The following is a 19,913-nucleotide window of genomic DNA, read 5'->3' as shown; positions in this document are numbered from 1 at the left end:
GGGTGTACCCTGCCTTTCGCCCGTAGTCAGCTGGGATAGGCTCCAGCTTGTCTGTGACCCTGTAGAACAGGATAAAGCGGCTACAGATAATGAGATGACAAACTGTCCCAAGTCTCCCCTGTCCAAACTATCCCCGCTTTCCCTTATATTCACAAAGGAAATGTAAACGGAAGTGTAAATGTAGTAATCTCATCTCATTCTCTCTAGCCGCTTTATCCTGTTCTACAGGGTCGCAGGCAAGCTGGAGCCTATCCCAGCTGACTACGGGCGAAAGGCGGGGTACACCCTGGACAAGTCGCCAGGTCATCACAGGGCCGACACATAGACACAGACAACCATTCACACCTACGGTCAATTTAGAGTCACCAGTTAACCTAACCTGCATGTCTTTGGATTGTGGGGGAAACCGGATCACCCGGAGGAAACCCACGCAGACACGGGGAGAACATGCAAACTCCACACAGAAAGGCCCTCGCCGGCCACGGGGCTCGAACCCAGACCTTCTCACTGTGAAGCGACAGTCCTAACCACTACACCACCGTGCTGCCTTGGTTGAAATTAATTTATGGAAATACAAACTGTCCCAAGTCTCCCCTGTCCAAACTATCCCCGCTCTCCCTTATATTCGCAAAGGAAATGTAAACGGAAGTGTAAATGTAGTAGTATGGCTATAAAAGGAAGTGTAAAGAGGAAAGGACGCTATAGTAGGTGTAAATGGGAGTGTCAGATGTACTGTAAATATAAGCGGGTTGTAAGGTGTTGAGGAAGTGTAAATGAAAAGCAAAATGTAAGGTAGAGGATGTGAGAAGTCTGAATAAATGTCGAGTGAACAGAAAGACGAGTGTAACTTGCACAGAAACTGTAATTAAGAGCGAATGCTAACGCACTGACGCAAGTTGGCATTTAGCAGCGCGCTGAGAGGGACGGGGGGAGGTAAACAAGATGGCGGCTACCTTGAAGCAGCTGCAGCATTAAGAGCAGAGGAAAGGAGATATATGACTGCGGTGACAACACGCAGAAGAGAGGAAAAAATCAGATTACAATTAGTATTTGCACTTAATAACATTACGACCCAAGGTGAGACTTTTGCGTGCGGTTTGTCTTGCGTTTAGCGCGACGACTCTGTGGTGCAATGACTTGTTTGACTAGCGGTTAGCCACTTAGCTTAGCAGTGTGTTAGTAAACCCAGCTTAGCTAGGTGACAGGATTAGCCTAAACTTAGTCTTTTGACACTTATCAATAACAAGTCCTCGGTTTTAACCTTTTTTGACCAAGTTTGGTGCTTGGTTTGTCTACCTTAGCTTGACAAATCGATAGGTACTGAGGCGAAATGCCGAACATGTATGTGTGAATTAGTTTAATACAGAAAAAAATAAGGGCTGCGTCTGAAATATTGCAGTAAAATGTTTAAAAATACAATTTCTGTCTAGCAAAATGAAGGAAGAAATGTTCACAAGGTGCTGTTTTAGCTAAGTCCGAGGTTAGTGCAACTAGCCATGACTTCAAGTCTAAACCTAAAGGATTAGACACCTAAATGGACTTTTTTTTTTTTAATTTTATTAATGTTTAATATAAATAACACCTAATTTAAGCTTCATCTGAACCCTAACATGGTATAAATGTAACCTATCAAGCTGATTGTCTTCCAGAAAATAAATAGCTAACTGTTTTTGTTTACAAGCAACCAAAGACCAAACCTTTTATTTTTTATTTTTTGGAGTGCAGCTATAAGAAAATAAATGGACCTACAACTGAATGCTTTTAACCTTTTATTAAGGTTATACTTTTATCTGTTTATCAGCACATTTAGTTCTTAGTTCCTATTGACGCTTACTTTATAGCAGCTATAAACGTTCATTCTTTCATTGACTACTTCTCAAATCTCTATCTTGAAGTTAGACCAAAACAACACCACCACAAAAAAAAAAAAAAATTACACAGCTTGTTAACGTTAAGCCAGTATCTCACTGGGCTGCGACTAGTTGGAGACACAACAATTAGGGATGGAGAAAACTAAAAAAAATCTTGACCGACCACCAAGCCTCATTAGCCGGTTAAAGTCGGTTAACCTATGAGTTTACAGGGATGCAGACATTTTTGCGGAAGCTGCGCAAATGTGCGCAGGTTTCTGATTTGCTGTTTTCTTCTCATACTCCCTATGTTTCATGGACTGTAACGGCATTTGCTTATTTAGTAATTTTAATACAGAATTTACTCTGATGAAATTATTCAGACACTCCAACGCCCCCCTAAAAAAAAAAATCGGATCTGCGCGATTCAGCCGTGAAAAAGTCGGCATCTGCGCCTTTAGTTTGTGTGGAGAGATATGATCTGCAATAACATGCATTGTTGGCTACAGACCGAAACATACTTTCAGAATGCACTGGCCAAGGCAGGACTAAACTCCATGTGCCTTCTAATAATAATTAAAAAAAAAAACAGAATAGTAATTTGTAAGCTAAAAAGCCTGTGTCTACACTTTTCTTTCGCCGAGTGGCAGCGGGAGGGCGGGACATGACTGAATGGGTGTTTCTGATTTGTCAGCTGTCTTTAACTGGGGCAGGAGGGCGGGACATGACTGAATGAGTGTTTCTGATTTGTCAGCTGTCGTCCTTACACCGCATGGCATGCCCCAAGCGTTTACAACACAGAATTCCAGGTTCTCTGCTCCAAAATCGGCAGTTTCAAAACGATTTTTTTTTTTTTTTTAACCGACAACCAAAAAAAAAATTAACCGGTTGACGTTGATTCGGTCAACAAACGGTCATCGGTTAACATCCCTAACAATTACGATAAAATATGCGAATTAGCGACAACTTTCACTTGGAATCACACTGAATTGATAGTCCAATATTTTACCGCAATTGTTGCGTCTCCAACTAGTCACAGGCTGTCGCAGGCAGGGAAATAGAGGAAGCCTCACGGAAACTGACTTGAGAAGGCTTCGCATTTGCAGCTATTTTGAGAGAAATTTTGTTGCGCAAATTTTTTGAACATGTTCAAAATTTCAGTGACGAAGGAGTGACACTTTGTGAGGAAATTGAGAAGCCCCGTGAATGTTTCAAGACACTTTTGAAACTCTCTTGCGAATGGCTGTTGCAGCCCAGTGAGATACTAGCCTTAGACTTTAATTGGGCAGTTCTTCAGCAGAGAAGCCAAAGTTGTGAAATTTATTAAGATTGCCTTAATTTGTCAGCTCGGTGATGTTGGAATCTTGTATGGAATCCAAGGCAAAATATACTGAAAACCGTGTTTAAAAATCGGCGACTTGGTGAAATCTTGGTTTAAATTTTAAGAAATGAATTCTTTTTTTTTTTCTTATGACATAATTCCGTTACTGACTTTTATTTCCTCATAAAAGATTTTGTGTTCAAACGGCCAATTTTTCTATGCCTTTTTTTTGGGGGGGGGTCAAAAGATACCCCATACAGTGTGAAATTTATTGAATACCATTATCTTGAGTACTGTAACTTAAAAAGTTACCAGATTTTGCTGTGAATGTAATTCTATTACTGAAGAACTACCCGATTATGTTTACATGCACAAAACATTCCAATTTTGCCTTTTATTCTGAAAAGGACAATATTTCTACGATGCTGTTTTACATGTCTAATGAAAATGAGTGTTCCAGTAATATTCCCATCTACATGCTGCCATGCAGACTCTGAGAGCCTTGCTGGTTTGTGCACAACGTATAGAACGTATAGACTATAAACAGGCAAGAGGCCGTATGAGACAAACTGCTGTAAAAACTTCCAGCTGTGATGCACTGAATACATGATCCAAAGAATGCTCCTAAAACCTGAATAATATCAGCGTGTCTTAATAGTTAAATGCCAGAATCGCAATATCCAAATGGAATATGCTGTTTACATTACTGGAATAATGTGCGTGCAAACATACTGCATGATGGTGTTGACACTGCAGCTTACTACTTCTGTTCGTTTTAAGTAAACTTCTCCCTACAGAAAGCATCGACGTTCTAGTCAAAATCGGTTTTCAGTAACCAGGGTTCTCCAGAAAATCTGAAATAGCCAGCTAAAAATAAAAAAATATATATACAGTAGGCGATTCTGGAATTTGTGGCAGCTAAGCTGCCGCATCACAACAAAGGCATGCTAATGTTGGGGGGGGGGGTCTGAGGGCATGCCCTCCCCCAGAAAACTTTTAAATTTACATACCATCTGGTGCATTCTCAGCTTATAAATTATGAACTATTTCCCTGCAAAATCTGTATGAAATTTCCCTCCAGATGTGTGTGTGCTTGGCTTTCTCAGTTACCCTCTGTAGTATGCTGCCTGGCTCTGTAACATAACTACATGCACTACGGTGGTCCAGCTCAGCCAATCAGAGCACGAGAATCGATCAACAAATATGGCATCGCTTTCAGTCATGTTAGATCCTAATTGAAGACAATTAAATGGTTGAATAATTGGATTTGTAGCAGACGATATAAATCGCTTGAACATTTGAAAGGCAAGTTTTTATTTTTTTCTGGGATCAAGTAGCTGGTACAGACGGTCTGTGTAGGCGGAGAAAAACGCTGGCGCTTGTGGACATCTCTGCAGCTTATGTGGTGTCCTATCTATCTATCTGTCTGAATGAGCTGTTAATACAGAAATGATAACGCATTAGAGTGAGCACGTTAATTCAAACCACAACTTTATATTACAAACTAAAGCTACCGTCAAAGCTGCTGTTATAGAAAATGAAGCCATACCTTCTGACCAATCAGAGTCAAGAATTCAGCAGCGGTGTTGTACGACTCCTCATTTTATGTTGTTACTATACACTTTTGCCTTTCATTACTGATTATAATTTTCCTTTTTGCAGGTTTCTTGCTTTTTTTTTTCGACTGGGATTGGCAGTGCTGGGGGAAAGAAATCGGTCCAAAGAGGACAAAGAGTTCTTTTTATTATCCTGGACCTACTCTTATCAGTGTGAAGATGCATCATGGCATGATGGACCTGATGATCTAGAGGACGTTGTGTTGTCCAGTGGGAAAAGCCTGTGTACTCAAAACACACGGCGTCACCATTTTTGAACTTTGTACTGGATATGTTGTCCGAGATGAGTAGGGGTCCAGTCATTCCAAATGTAGGCTAATGCCTGCCTCGAATTGGACAGTGTATTTTTGAATACAAAAGGCCAGTGCTCAGTAAAGTCTGGTGAATTTAAAAAATATATATATATTTTTTTTACTTGTTTGTTCCTCTCTCTCCCCTTCCCCGCCCTCCCTTTTTTTGTTTGCACTGGACCTTTGGCCCTGCACCGTCCATCATTACACTTGCACTTGTGCTACTCATGTTTACATCCTTGTTCTACCTGAGCCCACCTAAAAGCAGCACCTTTGTTGCAATCAAGTATCAGTTCTTTCAGATGCTGTTTTGGTAGGTTTCTTATTCCCCAGCCAATCAGAATTGGAGATATAGACCACATCTCGTCGTAGCACTTTGGGAATAAGTGAGGGAAAGAGAAAAGCAGGCTGCGAGAGAAGATGAGTATTGGGGAGCTTCAGCATCCGGGCTACCTGCCTGAGAACGAGCTCATGGGCATGGACACTTTCATCCACCGCATCGACTCTACTGAGGTGATCTACCAGCCGCGGCGCAAGCGTGCCAAGCTGATCGGGAAGTACCTGATGGGCGACCTGCTGGGGGAGGGATCTTACGGCAAGGTGAAGGAGATGCTGGACTCTGAGACTCTGTGTCGGCGAGCCGTGAAGATCCTCAAGAAGAAGAAGCTGAGGAGAATCCCTAATGGAGAGGCCAATGTGAAAAAGTAAGCTGTTGATCCTTGTTCTCGCATTCACTCACACTCTGGCTCGTGTTGCTGCAGTATGCTTCTTGATGACAGTGGAGGGGAAAAAAAAATCACACTTCAGCACTAAAGTCGTAACCGTCAGTCATTGGAGAAGCGCAGCAGGCTGCAAGGTGAAACAAAAACGGTGTCTTGATCATTTTTATCCTCAGCAAATAATTATACAAGGCTTGACGATCATTACCAGAACAGAATCTGAATGTTTCCTCAGTTTGCTTTTTGTGTTGATTTTTGAAAGTGTCCCTGTAACCAGAACAGCGCTTTTACCTAGCTATCCTAGCTAGTACTAGCTAGCTAACTAACTAACCGTTCTTGCCATCATATATTAAATTTATTAGCATAAGTAATGAAGGTTTAAAAAAAAAACTTCTTTTGATGAGGTTGCTTTTACTGTTGTGCATTTTTAAAAAAATATATATTTTATGGAAAATTTGGGCTGCAACGCAACGGTTAAAGTGGAATGTCACATCGTGTACCAGTGAATCCTCCAAAATAGCCATGTTATTTTTAGTTACACTGGAGTCCTCATGTCGTAAATCTCCTTATGGTCACTCATGTACGACAATCTTCTTTTTTTCTTTTCCCCGCCAACACTTCCTACCAAACCTCCATGATTTTGCTTTTCAAATTTTCCAGACAGTTTGCAACTTGGTTGTCCAGGGTATTGTGTGGGACTCTTTTATTTTAATTAAAAAAAACAAAACAAAACTGCTGACATCCCTCATACCGCTTTTCCACCAAGGCAGTTCGAGGGCTGGTTCAGAGCCGGTGGCTAATCTCAAACTAGTTCTTAGTGTTTTGATGACAAAAATACTGGCTCTCGGCTTAGAAACCTGTTTTAGAGAGCAGCGCCAACACTTTGCTGGTTTAGAACCAAGAACTGCTTATGTCAGGTGCTAGGGGCAGGATTATCATGATCAACAAGACCAACTAAAACGTTGCGATTGTTTGTTTTCAAAATGGCAAACACAGCTAGTGCAGCATCTAGCCTGCCTAATCCAGTAGTTCGCCATTATTGTTGTGCTTGGTGTTGGTGAAAGTGGAGACGAATACAGTGACGTGGAAAAGCAAGCCAGTTCTTGGAAGGTTTGCAAGTTGAGCCAGCTCCAAACTAGGGATGTTAACTGATGACCCTTTGACCGGTGGTTGACCGAATCAACGTCAACCGGTTAATTTTTTTTTTTTTGGTTGTCGGTTAAAAAAAAAAAAATCAATCGTTTTGAAACTGCCTATTTTGGAGCGGAGAACCTGGAATTCTGTGTTGTAAACGCTTGGGGCATGCCATGCGGTGTAAGGACGACAGCTGACAAATCAGAAACACCCATTCAGTCATGTCCCGCCCCAGTTAAAGACAGCTGACAAATCAGAAACACCCATTCAGTCATGTCCCGCCCTCCCGCTGCCACTCGGCGAAAGAAAAGTGTAGACACAGGCTTTTTAGCTTACAAATTACTATTGTTTTTTTTTTTTTTTTTAATTATTAGAAGGCACATCGAGTTTCATCCTGCCTTGGCCAGTGCATTCTGAAAGTATGTTTCGGTCTGTAGCCAACAATGCATGTTATTGCAGATCATATCTCTCCACACAAACTAAAGGCGCAGATGCCGGCTTTTTCACGGCTGAATCGCGCAGATCTGATTTTTTTTTTTTTTTTTTTAAGGGGGGGCGTTGGAGTGTCTGAATAATTTCATCAGAGTAAATTCTGTATTAAAATGACTAAATAAGCAAATGCTGTTACAGTCCATGAAACATAGGAAGTATGAGAAGAAAACAGTAAATCAGAAAGCTGCGCACATTTGCGCAGCTTCCGCGAAAATGTTTGCATCCCTGTAAACTCGTAGGTTAACTAGCTAATGAGGCTTGGTGGTCGGTCAAGATTTTTTTTAGTTTTCGCCATCCCTACTCCAAACTGGTACTAGCCCCTAGTTCATTTAGGTGGAAAGGGGTATCAGAGCTTTGAAACGCACATGGGAAGAACCCTAAGGGTGCTTGGACTCGAATCAAAATATCTGACTATATTCCGGAAATATTAAACTTGCACTAACTGTCTTGATATGAGACACACACGAGAGAATGTCTGTCTTTCCTGAAGGTTTTGTGGTATCTGTTCCCCATCAGACCCACAGACCGGTTAATAACGCTGTAAATGCTGGGAAAGGTATCCTCATGTTCTAAAGCATTACACAAAATGCTATACGTTTTAATAAATGCTTAAAAAGTGCCTTTCGACACTTATGTATTTAGTCTTTTGTCAGTTCAGAGAGCTATTGGTTCTTGCCTGCGGTAGTCACAGTAGACAAAGATTAGGTTGAAATATGCTGGAGCTTTCCTTTAAGCTTACTCACAAAACATTCTTTCCCTTTTTATCTTCGGACAACGCGGCATGCAACGGAGGCTTCGGAAATTATTTTTTTCTCTCTCTCTCGCCGTTTACTTGTTTACACCATAACTAGTGAATTCCTTCCTGGCTTGCTCACTAATTTAATTTCCTAATGTTCTTAGCCAAAAAAATTTTCTTTTTTCCTCCCCAATTCATTTAGAGTGGAGTTTTGAGTTTAATCACACCATGAGGCTTAATTAAAATGCGGCAGCGTGGAGCCTCGGGTGCTTCTTTAAATAGCATTGAGGGTTTAGACCTACATCAGAAGACGTCCGCGTTTGTCTCGGTGCACGTTCCAGCAGGAGATGGATTTTTACTGTTGATTAGAAGAGTTGGTGTTGAATCGAGGTGATCTTAAATGTCCTTGAAAATGTGACTATTAATAATTTATTATGAATCGATATACTGTTAACGGGGCATATTCATTAATAGCTGTGTGTGTAAGTTTCTTGTTTGATGTTTTCAGCTGATTAAAATATATTGTCAGGCAGTGTGTAAGACGACGAGAGAGAGAGAAGCAAAAATATGAGCTATACTTAGCCTTATATGGATTGCTGGGATGCCATAGTAGCCTCCTCATTCACAGAAACAATTAGCATTCCTGCTTTCCAAAGGCAGCGTGCCCTGACTGGCATGCACAGTCTTTGGAGAGGCACTGGTATTGCATAACGGCTCCCAGTCTCATAGTGGTGTTGGAGGAATGTTGAGGTGGAGTCGAGCAGGGCCCAGGTCAGTCGACTAGAGCCAGAGCTGGAAAGCCTTTTTATTCAGAAATAACTTGAGTACGTCAACATGACTCAGTCATCTACGTTCTATCATGATCTTAAACAGATCAAGCTGTAACAGTAAAGAAACGATATCTAAAAGTGACTACCGAGACTTTTTTTTTTTGCTTGAAATGTAAACAAAGTAACCCACAATACAACAAACTGGTGAAACAAAATTATGCAGCTGACACCTACAGCAGCTCTGTTCTATAATATATCCCTCATCAAAAAATTCCTGTGCAGGGATTGGCCAAGGATGGCTCACGTGACAAATAGTTCCACCACTGTCTCAGCAATGTCTCTTGTGACGTCAATAAAAATGGATCTGGTGAGTCAGTCATGGTATATCATGGATATAACATGAACTGATGTCACAATTTTGATCAATACGGCCAGCTCGAATCACCGCTGTGGCTCCGTGAGCATTTGTGTGATGTACGTATCATGATCATGCTTAGCGAGGCAGGCGATAGCATGGGACATTGCACATGCACAAGTTGAAGGTCACTCTGACGTAAGTGACAAACATGGCTGCCTCCAGAAATTTATTTCTAATTTTTTATAGTTAACACTTTTAATTTGGAATTTTTTGATGAGGGATATAAATCAAATATACCATGCATTGAGGGGCACCAGTAACTATCAAGCCTCAGCGCCAGGCATTGCCCGAATGCGACCAGGGCATTCAGGCAGAAATATTTTAGCGAGTTAGACCCGCTCAGGCACACCTGGTGGTCGGCTTCTTTAAGCACAAAAATTATTTTTGAGCGAGTACGTTACACAAAAACAAGACGTATTAACCAGCATCCTCGCCTCCCCTGTAATCACCACAGTTTTTTTTGTTTTGTTTTTTTTTCTTCCTGATTTGTAATGGTGATTCTGATTGGCTCGCTTCAGGCACGTGCGTGTGTGCCCGCATTTGTGCTTTTCATCACTACGAGTGGTCTCAAGCCAAGTGAAGGTGTCCGACGTCTGTTGCTGTTGTTCGAAGAAAACTACAGCTAAAAAAGCTCAACTACTGTATTACTTGGATAATCTTAGTCAGAAGGAAGCGCAGGATAGATCTATGTGGAAATTAGTTTATTAGCGTTTCTGATCCGTATAAAATTCCTGAAAACGACTGGAGTGACTGCAGATTAGTGGTCTAGCGTTAGCATTAGTTACATGTTAGAATATACCTTCTTTTTCCCTGAAGAGTCCTGACATGGGAGAACAGTTTTTAAAACCCAACTACAAAAGTAAGAAAACCTTTGTGTAAAGACTTTTTACCTGACCTCAGCTTTTGGGAACAGGATGTTGTGAAAGCCAAAGCATTTACTCTCAAAGGACTCCGACCTGAATTGTGGGCTGGATGGTATTCCCACCCCTCCATGTCTCAACAACCCCACGGACATGTAGTTACAGAGCTATACAGTGATGCTTATTATTGTTAAAACAATATCTGAAGTGTTATTTGTAAAATAACAAAATATCTTGCTCTAGACTTTCATACAAGGTTGTCAGATTTTTAAATTTGATCTAATAGTGGATGGTACAATAATTACAAATGCTAACAATCAACACATTCCAATTGTAGCTATAATCATATAGTAACTACTGTATAATCACCCCTGCTTAAAAGCTAGTGGTAAGTACATTCAGTGAATGGAAAGACATGCTTTTGTGTCTCAAATGGTAAACCACACCCTCTATAGTAAAAATATTATTTACACAGTGAATTATCCCATAGATAAATCTGTCTTACCCCATTTTATCATTGGTCCATCATGCATGTGAAGATGAGGACGACAGGTTGTTTAATTTCCTCCTAAATGCAATGGCAAACTGAATGATAATACAGTACTGCAGTACAGACTCCTGTTTTATAACGTTTTTAGTTTTATAATTCATCTTTACAATATTGCTAGTCATTGTTTTGCCGATAAGTGTTGTGTGTTCTAAACTCTATATAAAAAGACGTATTATGTACTAGAACTGCGCGTAAGTCTTACATATACAGTGCTCAGCGTAAATGAGTGCACCCCTTTTGAAAAGTAACATTTTAAACAATATCTCAATGAACACAAACAATTTCCAAAATGTTGACAAGACAAAGTTTAATAGAACATCTGTTTAACTTGTAACGTGAAAGAAAGGTTAATAATATAACTTGGATTACACATTTTTCAGTTTTACTCAAATTAGGGTGGTGCAAAAATGAGTACACCCCACAACAAAAACTACATCATCTAGTACTTTGTATGGCCTCCATGATTTTTAATGACAGCACCAAGTCTTCTAGGCATGGAATGAACAAGTTGGTGACATTTTGCAACATCAATCTTTGTCCATTCTTCAACAATGACCTCTTTTAGTGACTGGATGCTGGATGGAGAGTGATGCTCAACTTGTCTCTTCAGAATTCCCCATAGGTGTTCGATTGGGTTCAGATCAGGAGACATACTTGGCCACTGAATCACTTTCACCCTGTTCTTCAGAAATCCAATAGTGGCCTTAGATGTGTGTTTAGTCATGTTGGAAAAGTGCACGACGACCAAGGGCACGGAGTGATGGTAGCATCTTCTCTTTCAGTATAGAGCAATATATCTGTGAATTCATGATGCCATCAATGAAATGCAGCTCCCCGACACCAGCAGCACTCATGCAGCCCCACATAAGGACACTGCCACCACCATGTTTCACTGTAGGCACCATGCATTTTTCTTTGTATTCCTCACCTTTGAAGCCATCAGTTCCAAAAACATTTATCTTGGTCTCATCACTCCAGAGTATAGAGACCCAGTAGTCTTCATCTTTGTCAGCATGGCAAACTCTAGGCGGGCTTTTTTGTGCCTGCGCTTTAGGAGAGGCTTCTTTTGTGGACGGCATCCATGCATGCCGTTCCTCTGCAGAGTATGCCGTATTGTGTCACAGGAAATAGTCACCCCAGTTTGGCTTTCTACTTCTTTAGATAACTGCAGTGAACTTGCATGCCGATTTTCTTCAACCCTTCTCATCAGAAGACGCTCCTGTCGAGGTGTTAACTTCCGTGGACGACCTGGACGTCTCTGTGAGATGGTTGCGGTTCCATCTTTCTTAAATTTTTGCACCACTTTCGCTACAGTATTCTGACTGATAAGTAAAGCTTTGCTGATGATCTTGTAGCCTTCACCTTTGTGGTGGAAAGAAATTATTTTCTTTGGGGAATTCTGAAGAGACAAGTTGAGCATCACTCTCCATCCAGCATCCAGTCACTAAAAGAGGTCATTGTTGAAGAATGGAAAAAGATTGATGTTGCAAAATGTCGCCAACTTGTTCATTCCATGCCTAGAAGACTTGGTGCCGTCATTAAAAATCATGGAGGCCATACAAAGTACTAGATGTAGTAGTTTTTGTTGTGGGGTGTACTCATTTTTGCACCACCCTAATTTGAGTAAAACTGAAAAAATGTGTAATCTGTTATATTATTAACCTTCCTTTCACGTTATAAGTTAAACAGATGTTATATTAAACTTGTCAAAATTTTGGAAATTGTTTGTGTTCATTGAGATATTGTTTAAAATGTTACTTTTCAGAGGGGGTGTACTTATTTACGCTGAGCACTGTATGATATTGATTTATGTTTCATGTTTTCAGGGCTTGTCTTGTTCTGCTGTAGAAATATATATATATATATAATTTATTTATTTAAAGCATGTAGTTTTTGTTTAAATAACTCAATTATACCCCTAGAAAACATATCGGTATTGCCTTAAGCTGTGTATTTGAAAACTTGCCGAAATACTGCAAAATTTTAGGGCAAAAGGAAATTCGGGGGGGGGGCAAAAACTTTTTGAGGCCATTAAAGGTGTTAACTTTTAACATTGAGGTCTGATTATGGATTTTCTTTGGTGACTGACTGGCATAGTACTGTTTTCTTCAGGGCTGTGCCCCTCACAATATAATACGATGCCAGTCACCTCGGAGAATCCATAATTTCAACTGGAGCGCCTCTGTGCATGGTGTGTTTTTAGATTACCCGGTTATAGCTATTGTAACACAAGTGACAACATGAACTTGTTTCACAGACCTTCCACAACATTAAATGTAACTGTAAATGGATAAAAAGTACAGCATTCATTACTAGACTTTAGTAATAATTGGCAAATTGCTGTTGTATTAGAGGAATAAAATGCTGAGATGTGCTTGTGTAGCAAAATAATCTTTGAGGTGTTCGGCCATATCATACCACCCTGTTGTTGATTATTTTTCCTATAACATCAGTGCCTTGTAAATTTTATTTTTTAAATTAAAAAAAAAAAAATCTTTTTACAATGCTCAGGGATCCCAGATGTCCGCTATTTAGCAGAATTCCGCTATTTTTCTAGCCAAAGTGGTGGTGGCTTTTTTTTTTTTTTTTTTTTAAATCTCTTGTATATCCGTTAAAAATGTTTGTTTAAGTAAAATGACCAGCAGAATACGTTCTGATTTGGTTTGTTTGTTTAGCGATGTTTTTGTCAGCTTCGTTTGTTCTCGTTGACATTCGGGAACACTCAGAAGTTAAATTGATGTAAATACCGCGAGACTGTACGCCAGGCCTATTCAATTGGCGGCCCGCGGCCCGGATGCGGCCGACGTGATGCTTCACCTTTAAAAGTAAAATACCATTCACCAGTCTCCAAAACTTAATATATGTATTTTAATTTACCGAATATCAATAAATAGATGATGTTATAATAGTTATTTTGCACTTTTATTATTTCCCAGCTACTGTTAACTCAGTAAAATGCAAATAGTTAGCAAATATGCTGTGGCAGCGGGGGCGTGGTCAAGCGCCGGTCTGTGACAGGAGGGCGGAGTCAGGGAAGGTACAGTAAGTGGCAGAATCACTGCACCTGTCGTTAATTCATGTGTTTAAGGAGAGGGAGAGAGCAGAGGGAGCTCTCTCCACAATTAGACAACTGATGTGTGTGCGTGTGTCTGAGTGTGTGAGAGAGAGTGCAGATATACGCTGAAAAGCTAAATGAAAGTGAGTTTTGTTCTGCCGTCCTTCTGTGCTCCACCCACCTACACGAACTGTCACAGTGGTGCCGAAACCCAGGACGAGCACACCACTGTGACAGTTCGTGTAGGTGGGTGGAGCACAGAAGGACGACAGGACAGAACTCGGTTCACAAAACTCGCTTTTATTTAGCTTTTCAGAGTATATCTGCACTCTCACACACACTCAGCCACACGCGCGCACACAGTTGTGTAGGTATCATGCCGCCATCTTGTGTCAGAACTACAATTCCCAGGCAACTTCCGCGTGACCATCTACGTCAGTCCGCCATGCGCACATAAAACAATGGGACAACGCTTCCATCTTTGTCTCTCGCGTCCGGATTTCAACGAAGCTAGACGCACCAAAGAGATGCTCTGCACCAGAAAGACGTCTTCTTTCTTGCAAGAGCCATCACTCATCGCGATTTTCTTTCTTACCCTTGGCAAAGGTAAACTCTAGAGTCGCGCGATCTTTAAACTCAACCTGAGTTACAACCAGTTTACTTGTATTAGAAGTGACGTCACGACTGCAGCCCAGGCAGTTAAAAGTTAAGAAGCGATTGAATCCTTTTTAACTCAAAAGCGCTGTGCATCTTATTCTGATCAGACTTTTCCTCACGAACGCTGAGGTTCGGACCAAGAATCCTCTGCTTTCCACGGGAACCACCCAAGTGCTCCGCTGGACCCGAAAGTTTTCTACGCCTCCGTCACGAGCGGCTCACGTGCTCCCACGGCGAGGCCCGAAACTACACCGGCGAATAGTTCTTCATATCTTGCTAAAGGCAGGATTAAGTAAGATTTTGGCATTTGGGCATAATTAAGATAGTCTTAGGAATTTGCTTTTATTTGAAATAGTGTGAATTTAAACCCAGGTTTATCTGTTGCACTGTTAGACACGCAGCGTGTTGATTTATTTTGGTTCTGTGTTCTCTCAGTTGTTTAATAGATAGGCTGCGCATGCTCCTCTCTGAATAACACTTTAATTTCCTTATCATACATTTTGACCTTATCAAGGTTTCAGTGAGTTTGGTAATGTTATGAGTGTGGAATTTTTTTGTTACTGAGAAAACACGTGCTCAACAGGCCTGACCAGGCCTGATGCACTTTAGATAGCTTCCCTTTCTTTAGCAACACGTGCTCAGTAGGCCTCACCAGGCCTAACAAACACACTTTAGCTAGGCCATAGGGCCTTTCACAAACACACACTAGCAACACAAGGCTAATCTAGGCCTCCACCACGTGTAGTTAGCTACACGAGGCTAAACACACGGTCAAGTCCTTCACTCACACACACACACACACACACACACACAAGCACACATTAGCAACAGAGCTAATCCTTTGTTCTATTGAGATAACATTCCTTTGTTTTAGCTAGCAACAAGCTAGGCCATACACGCGCACACACCATATTTGTATATATTGATTTATTTTTCTTTGCATAATAAATTCATTTATTAAACAAACTGTGTTTATTTGTGTGAACGATATATGAAGTCCCCAATCTCCTCAAAGAATTCAAAAAGGTGCATATGAGTTATGTAATATGGTAAGTGATCGTAATAATTTGGAAATATACCATAATTTAGCTGTTTGGTAATTTATTATTAAGCACCAGGATTAATGGTATGATTCACTAAATGATTCACTTCAAATGAGACTGATTCTATGGTATGATTCAATTCAAACGAGTGAAAGTAAATGATTCAATGGGATTGATTCACTTTAATTATTAACCTTCAAATTTAATGAGTGATTTAATGAGATTGATCACTTAATTCAATAATTAACTGATTGCACCCACAGTTGTCTAGTTGTGGAGAGTGCTCTCTCTCTCTCTCTCTCTCTCTCTCTCTCTCCTTAAACACATGAATTAACGACAGGTGTAGTGATTGTCACTTACCTTCCCTGACTCCGCCCTCCTGTCACAGACCGGCGCTTGACCATGCCCCCGCTGCCACATATGCATTCTCAATCAACGTGTCGCGATTGCATTGACATGAACCAAACATCACAGTTCTTGTGCAAAACAAGAAATGTCACTTCTCTCACCACAGTCAACGGCAGCTGTGGGCTAAAGCTGTGTTCTGTTTAGTATCAGTAGCCTGACAAGCATATCAATGAGAAATGTTGAGATAAATGTTCTATTTTTTTGTTTGTTTTAAATAAAGGAGATGGGAAAGAGAGTTGTTTGTGTGCATTTTGAATATTCAATGTTAAGTTGAAGGCTAAAAATGAAATATAATATAATAGACCTTGTAGGCTACTTGAAAACTGAAAAATTACCACTTGTTCGTGACCGCGGAAAATTTGTGGCCCACCTCAAATTCTTGGATTCGAAATGTGGCCCAAATGGAAAACTAATTGAATAGCCCTGCTGAACGAGAAAACAATATGGCTGCGCCCATTTGCTAGAAAATGTGTTTTAACTCCGTTCGTGCTTTTGTTTCTAATGCGTTGAACTTAATTCAATATGTCGTGGAAAAAAGATATCGTCCATAAAAGAGATAGCGGAACAGTGTCCGGGTTAGAAGTAGTATATTCTTCAAAGCTACATTTTCATCTAATTTTTATAAATAATAATTTTTGCCACTTATGTCATTGATTACAAAATATGGCATCAAATAGATACACATTATTGTTAAATTCTGTTGCTTTTCTACGTTAAATCTATGTAAAAAATGTGTTCTATAGCATCTTTAAATGTTAAAATCTCAACAGCTTCAGGGGGCTTGCAGCCCCCTTGACCCCTGCTGATAGTTTCTTACATTCCTCTATTTTTTTCAATTACTGCTGGGATCCCTGAATACTGAGTTAAATGAAAAAGGAACTAAAATTTAAAAGGAATCCGGACAGTTGTTTAGTAGACATGTAATGGTTCAATGCATTCACAATTTTTGATTCGTGATATTTGGTTCATGATTCAATTTTCCAAAGATATTTTTGGGGAGAAGAAAGTGTGTGTATATTTATAATATATAAATTTTTTTTTAATTAAAAAAAAAATTATATATATATATATATATATATATATATATATATATATATATATATATATATATATAAATAATTTTTTTTAATTAATTTTTTTTTATTATTTAAAAAAAATATATATAAATTTTTTTTTAAATTTTTTTATTATTTAAAAAAAAAAAAATATATATATATCATTATCTCTAGCCGCTTTATCCTTCTACAGGGTCGCAGGCAAGCTGGAGCCTATCCCAGCTGACTACGGGCGAAAGGCGGGGTACACCCTGGACAAGTCGCCAGGTCATCACAGGGCTGACACATAGACACAGACAACCATTCACACTCACATTCACACCTACGCTCAATTTAGAGTCACCAGTTAACCTAACCTGCATGTCTTTGGACTGTGGGGGAAACCGGAGCACCCGGAGGAAACCCACGCGGACACGGGGAGGACATGCAAACTCCACACAGAAAGGCCCTCGCCGGCCCCGGGGCTCGAACCCGGACCTTCTTGCTGTGAGGCGACAGCGCTAACCACTACACCACCGTGCCGCCATATATTTTTTTTTTAATTTAAATCAGCATAAACATTCCTTTTGTTGAATTAAAAAAAAAAAAACCTTTCATTTAATAACCAACAATTTATGCAGACTTGTAAAGACTGGAATAAAGTGTAATGGCCTATTAACTAAAATTTGTTTTACAAAATTGAAAGTTAATAACAAGTAGACCTTTTCTTAAGACTTATGTACAGTTGTACTACCTTCATTTTTCTTCTGTTCATTAGCTTTTGGCAGTGTTTTTAAAAAGAGCTCAGATTTCTTGTTAATTCTCTTTTTGTGCAGTCACACAACAGCTCTTCCTCATTTTTGATGTTTGTGTGTTTTTGTGGAATTGGAGCTGCATTACTTCCGCATAGAGTGAAGTCACGTGCATTCCTGCTGTAGTTTATTACATCGTTTGCTGTCTAAGCAACACAATTATGTCCAGGAAAAACAATATTATGCAGGCTGATAAGGTTTTTGTTTTTATTTTATTTCAATTCAAATCATCATAAATTTGTATTGTGATTTCATCCTCGGACGATGCGTCTACATACCTGTCATTAGGCACTGGAAAATTTGTAGAATTTATTTATTTATTTTTTAAATCTCCTTGCACTTTTAGAAAATGTTATTCGACACACCCTTGCAGTCATTAAATTGGGCTCTTTTAATTGCACGTGTTGTAGAGAACGTGGTCACTGTTCACTGCATGGCTTCTTTTCTGACGCATTTGTTTATGATTGGAGCTGACAGAACTCGCTGATAGACACCAGGAATGTTGTGTGTCTGTGTGTGTTTGCACCACCACGCTTCTCCTTGTGGCTATCTTTGGTTTTTTGAAACAAGTCAGCAGTGTGAACTATAACGCAAAGCTACAGAAGAATTCACTTTGTGTGTCTCCTCTTTCTCGCTCTGTCCCTGGCGGTGTCTGCTCTAAATGTGGTGATTTATGGTCATTTTTGTTTGGAGCTGCTGGTTCCTCTTTTTTTGTTTATATAGAGATGTACAGTTTATCAGGTTTGATTTAAATCAAACTATGTTGACTTGCAAAGGATTGAAGTGCCTGTGTGCTCAAAGAGGATTTTTAAAAAGTTGTTCTTGATCGTTTTTGCTCGTTATCAGTTTGTGTTTGGATCAGGTTTGTTACCGTAGCAACAGCAGTTTCGCAGTTTAACTTTTTAAATTGGTGATATCGTTAGTACTTGCAAATAAAAATACATTAGTGGAGCGTTACATACAGGTATAAGCATCATGTTAAAATATTACAGGCAGGACCAATTTGTGAAAGAATTAATGGAGAAATGGTGACCTTTGGGCTCCTCAGTGCCATGGCCAAGAATCCAAGATGGCGCTGTTGTTCAGAGCAAAACTAGCCAGTTGTGTGCATCTAGGAGTTCATGTTCATGTATGTGGAAGAGGGCAGATGGCTCATTTCTCTGTAGCACAGCATGAGCAGCAGTTTGAAACTTGTCTGACTTCACTTGTCTCAGAGAATGCATGCATTAGCAGTTATCCTCCCTGAGTAACCAAATTGGAGGGGGAGGGTGGTATTGGATCACACCTCAGTCCTGCAGATGGTGGTTAAGATTGCGAGGGGAGGGGAATACTGTCCAGTATGTGTTCTCAGATGCCTCTTTTCCAACAAATCAGTTCCAGGGCTGGTTCAGGGCCAGTGCTGGTTCACAACTCGTTCAACTTGCGAGCCAGCTGAGAACCAGTTTGCTTTTCCATAGCTCGCGGTGCTAAGAGAAGCCACGCCAGTTACGTCGCTGTATACGTCACTACGTTTGCATAAACCTTGGCGCGAATATCAAAGCAAAAACAACACGGAAGAAGCAGCAGCAACAACAATAATAATAATGGATGACTTCGCGTTTGTACAGCTGCTGCTTCTCGTCGCTTAAAAATGGCAATCTTTCGCGGTCTTGTTGTTGGTCTTAACAACTCCACGCCCCCCCCGACGTAAGCGGTTCTTTCCTCTGGCCCAGCAGAGAGCTGGTGCTAGCCTGGAACCGTTTTTTTCTGGCCCCAGAGCCAGTTCTTTGTCAGTGGAAACAGAAAACCCGGTTCCAAACTAAGCGCTGGCACCGAACCAGCCCTGGAACTGCTTTGGTGGAAAAGGGGCAAGAGTGAGTCTCTGATGCCCCTTTTCCACCAAAGCAGTTCCAGGGCTGGTTCGGGGCCAGCGCTTAGTTTGGAAACGGGTTTTCTGTTTCCACTGACAAAGAACTGGCTCTGGGGCCAGAAAAACCGGTTCCAGGCTAGCACCAACTCTTTGCTGGGCCAGAGGAAAGAACCACTTACGTCAGCGGGGGGGCCGAGTTGTTAAGACCAACAACAATAACAAGACCGCGAAAGATCGCCATTTTTAAGCGACGAGAAGCCGCAGCTGTACAAACGTGAAGTCATCCATTGTTGTTGCTG

The 19,913-nt window shown here is 40.5% G+C and overlaps 1 protein-coding gene across 1 annotated transcript in view; it reads left to right on the top strand.

Annotated features, from left to right (window-relative positions):
• The first annotated feature begins 693 nt into the window (after window positions 1–693).
• Window positions 694–19,913, top strand: part of stk11 (serine/threonine kinase 11) — a 63,925-nt gene continuing 44,705 nt past the window's right edge. The window contains exons 1-2 of the mRNA XM_060906345.1: window positions 694–1,077; window positions 4,834–5,781. Coding sequence (XP_060762328.1) covers window positions 5,498–5,781 — 284 coding nt within the window. The 5' untranslated portion in view covers window positions 694–1,077; window positions 4,834–5,497. The remainder of the gene's footprint in view (window positions 1,078–4,833; window positions 5,782–19,913) is intronic.

Source organism: Neoarius graeffei, chromosome 23, assembly GCF_027579695.1.
Source record: "Neoarius graeffei isolate fNeoGra1 chromosome 23, fNeoGra1.pri, whole genome shotgun sequence".
In the NCBI taxonomy this organism is placed as follows: domain Eukaryota; kingdom Metazoa; phylum Chordata; class Actinopteri; order Siluriformes; family Ariidae; genus Neoarius; species Neoarius graeffei.
The sequence above is the reverse complement of the archived record's forward strand: the minus strand, read 5'-3'. Positions and strand labels throughout refer to the sequence as shown.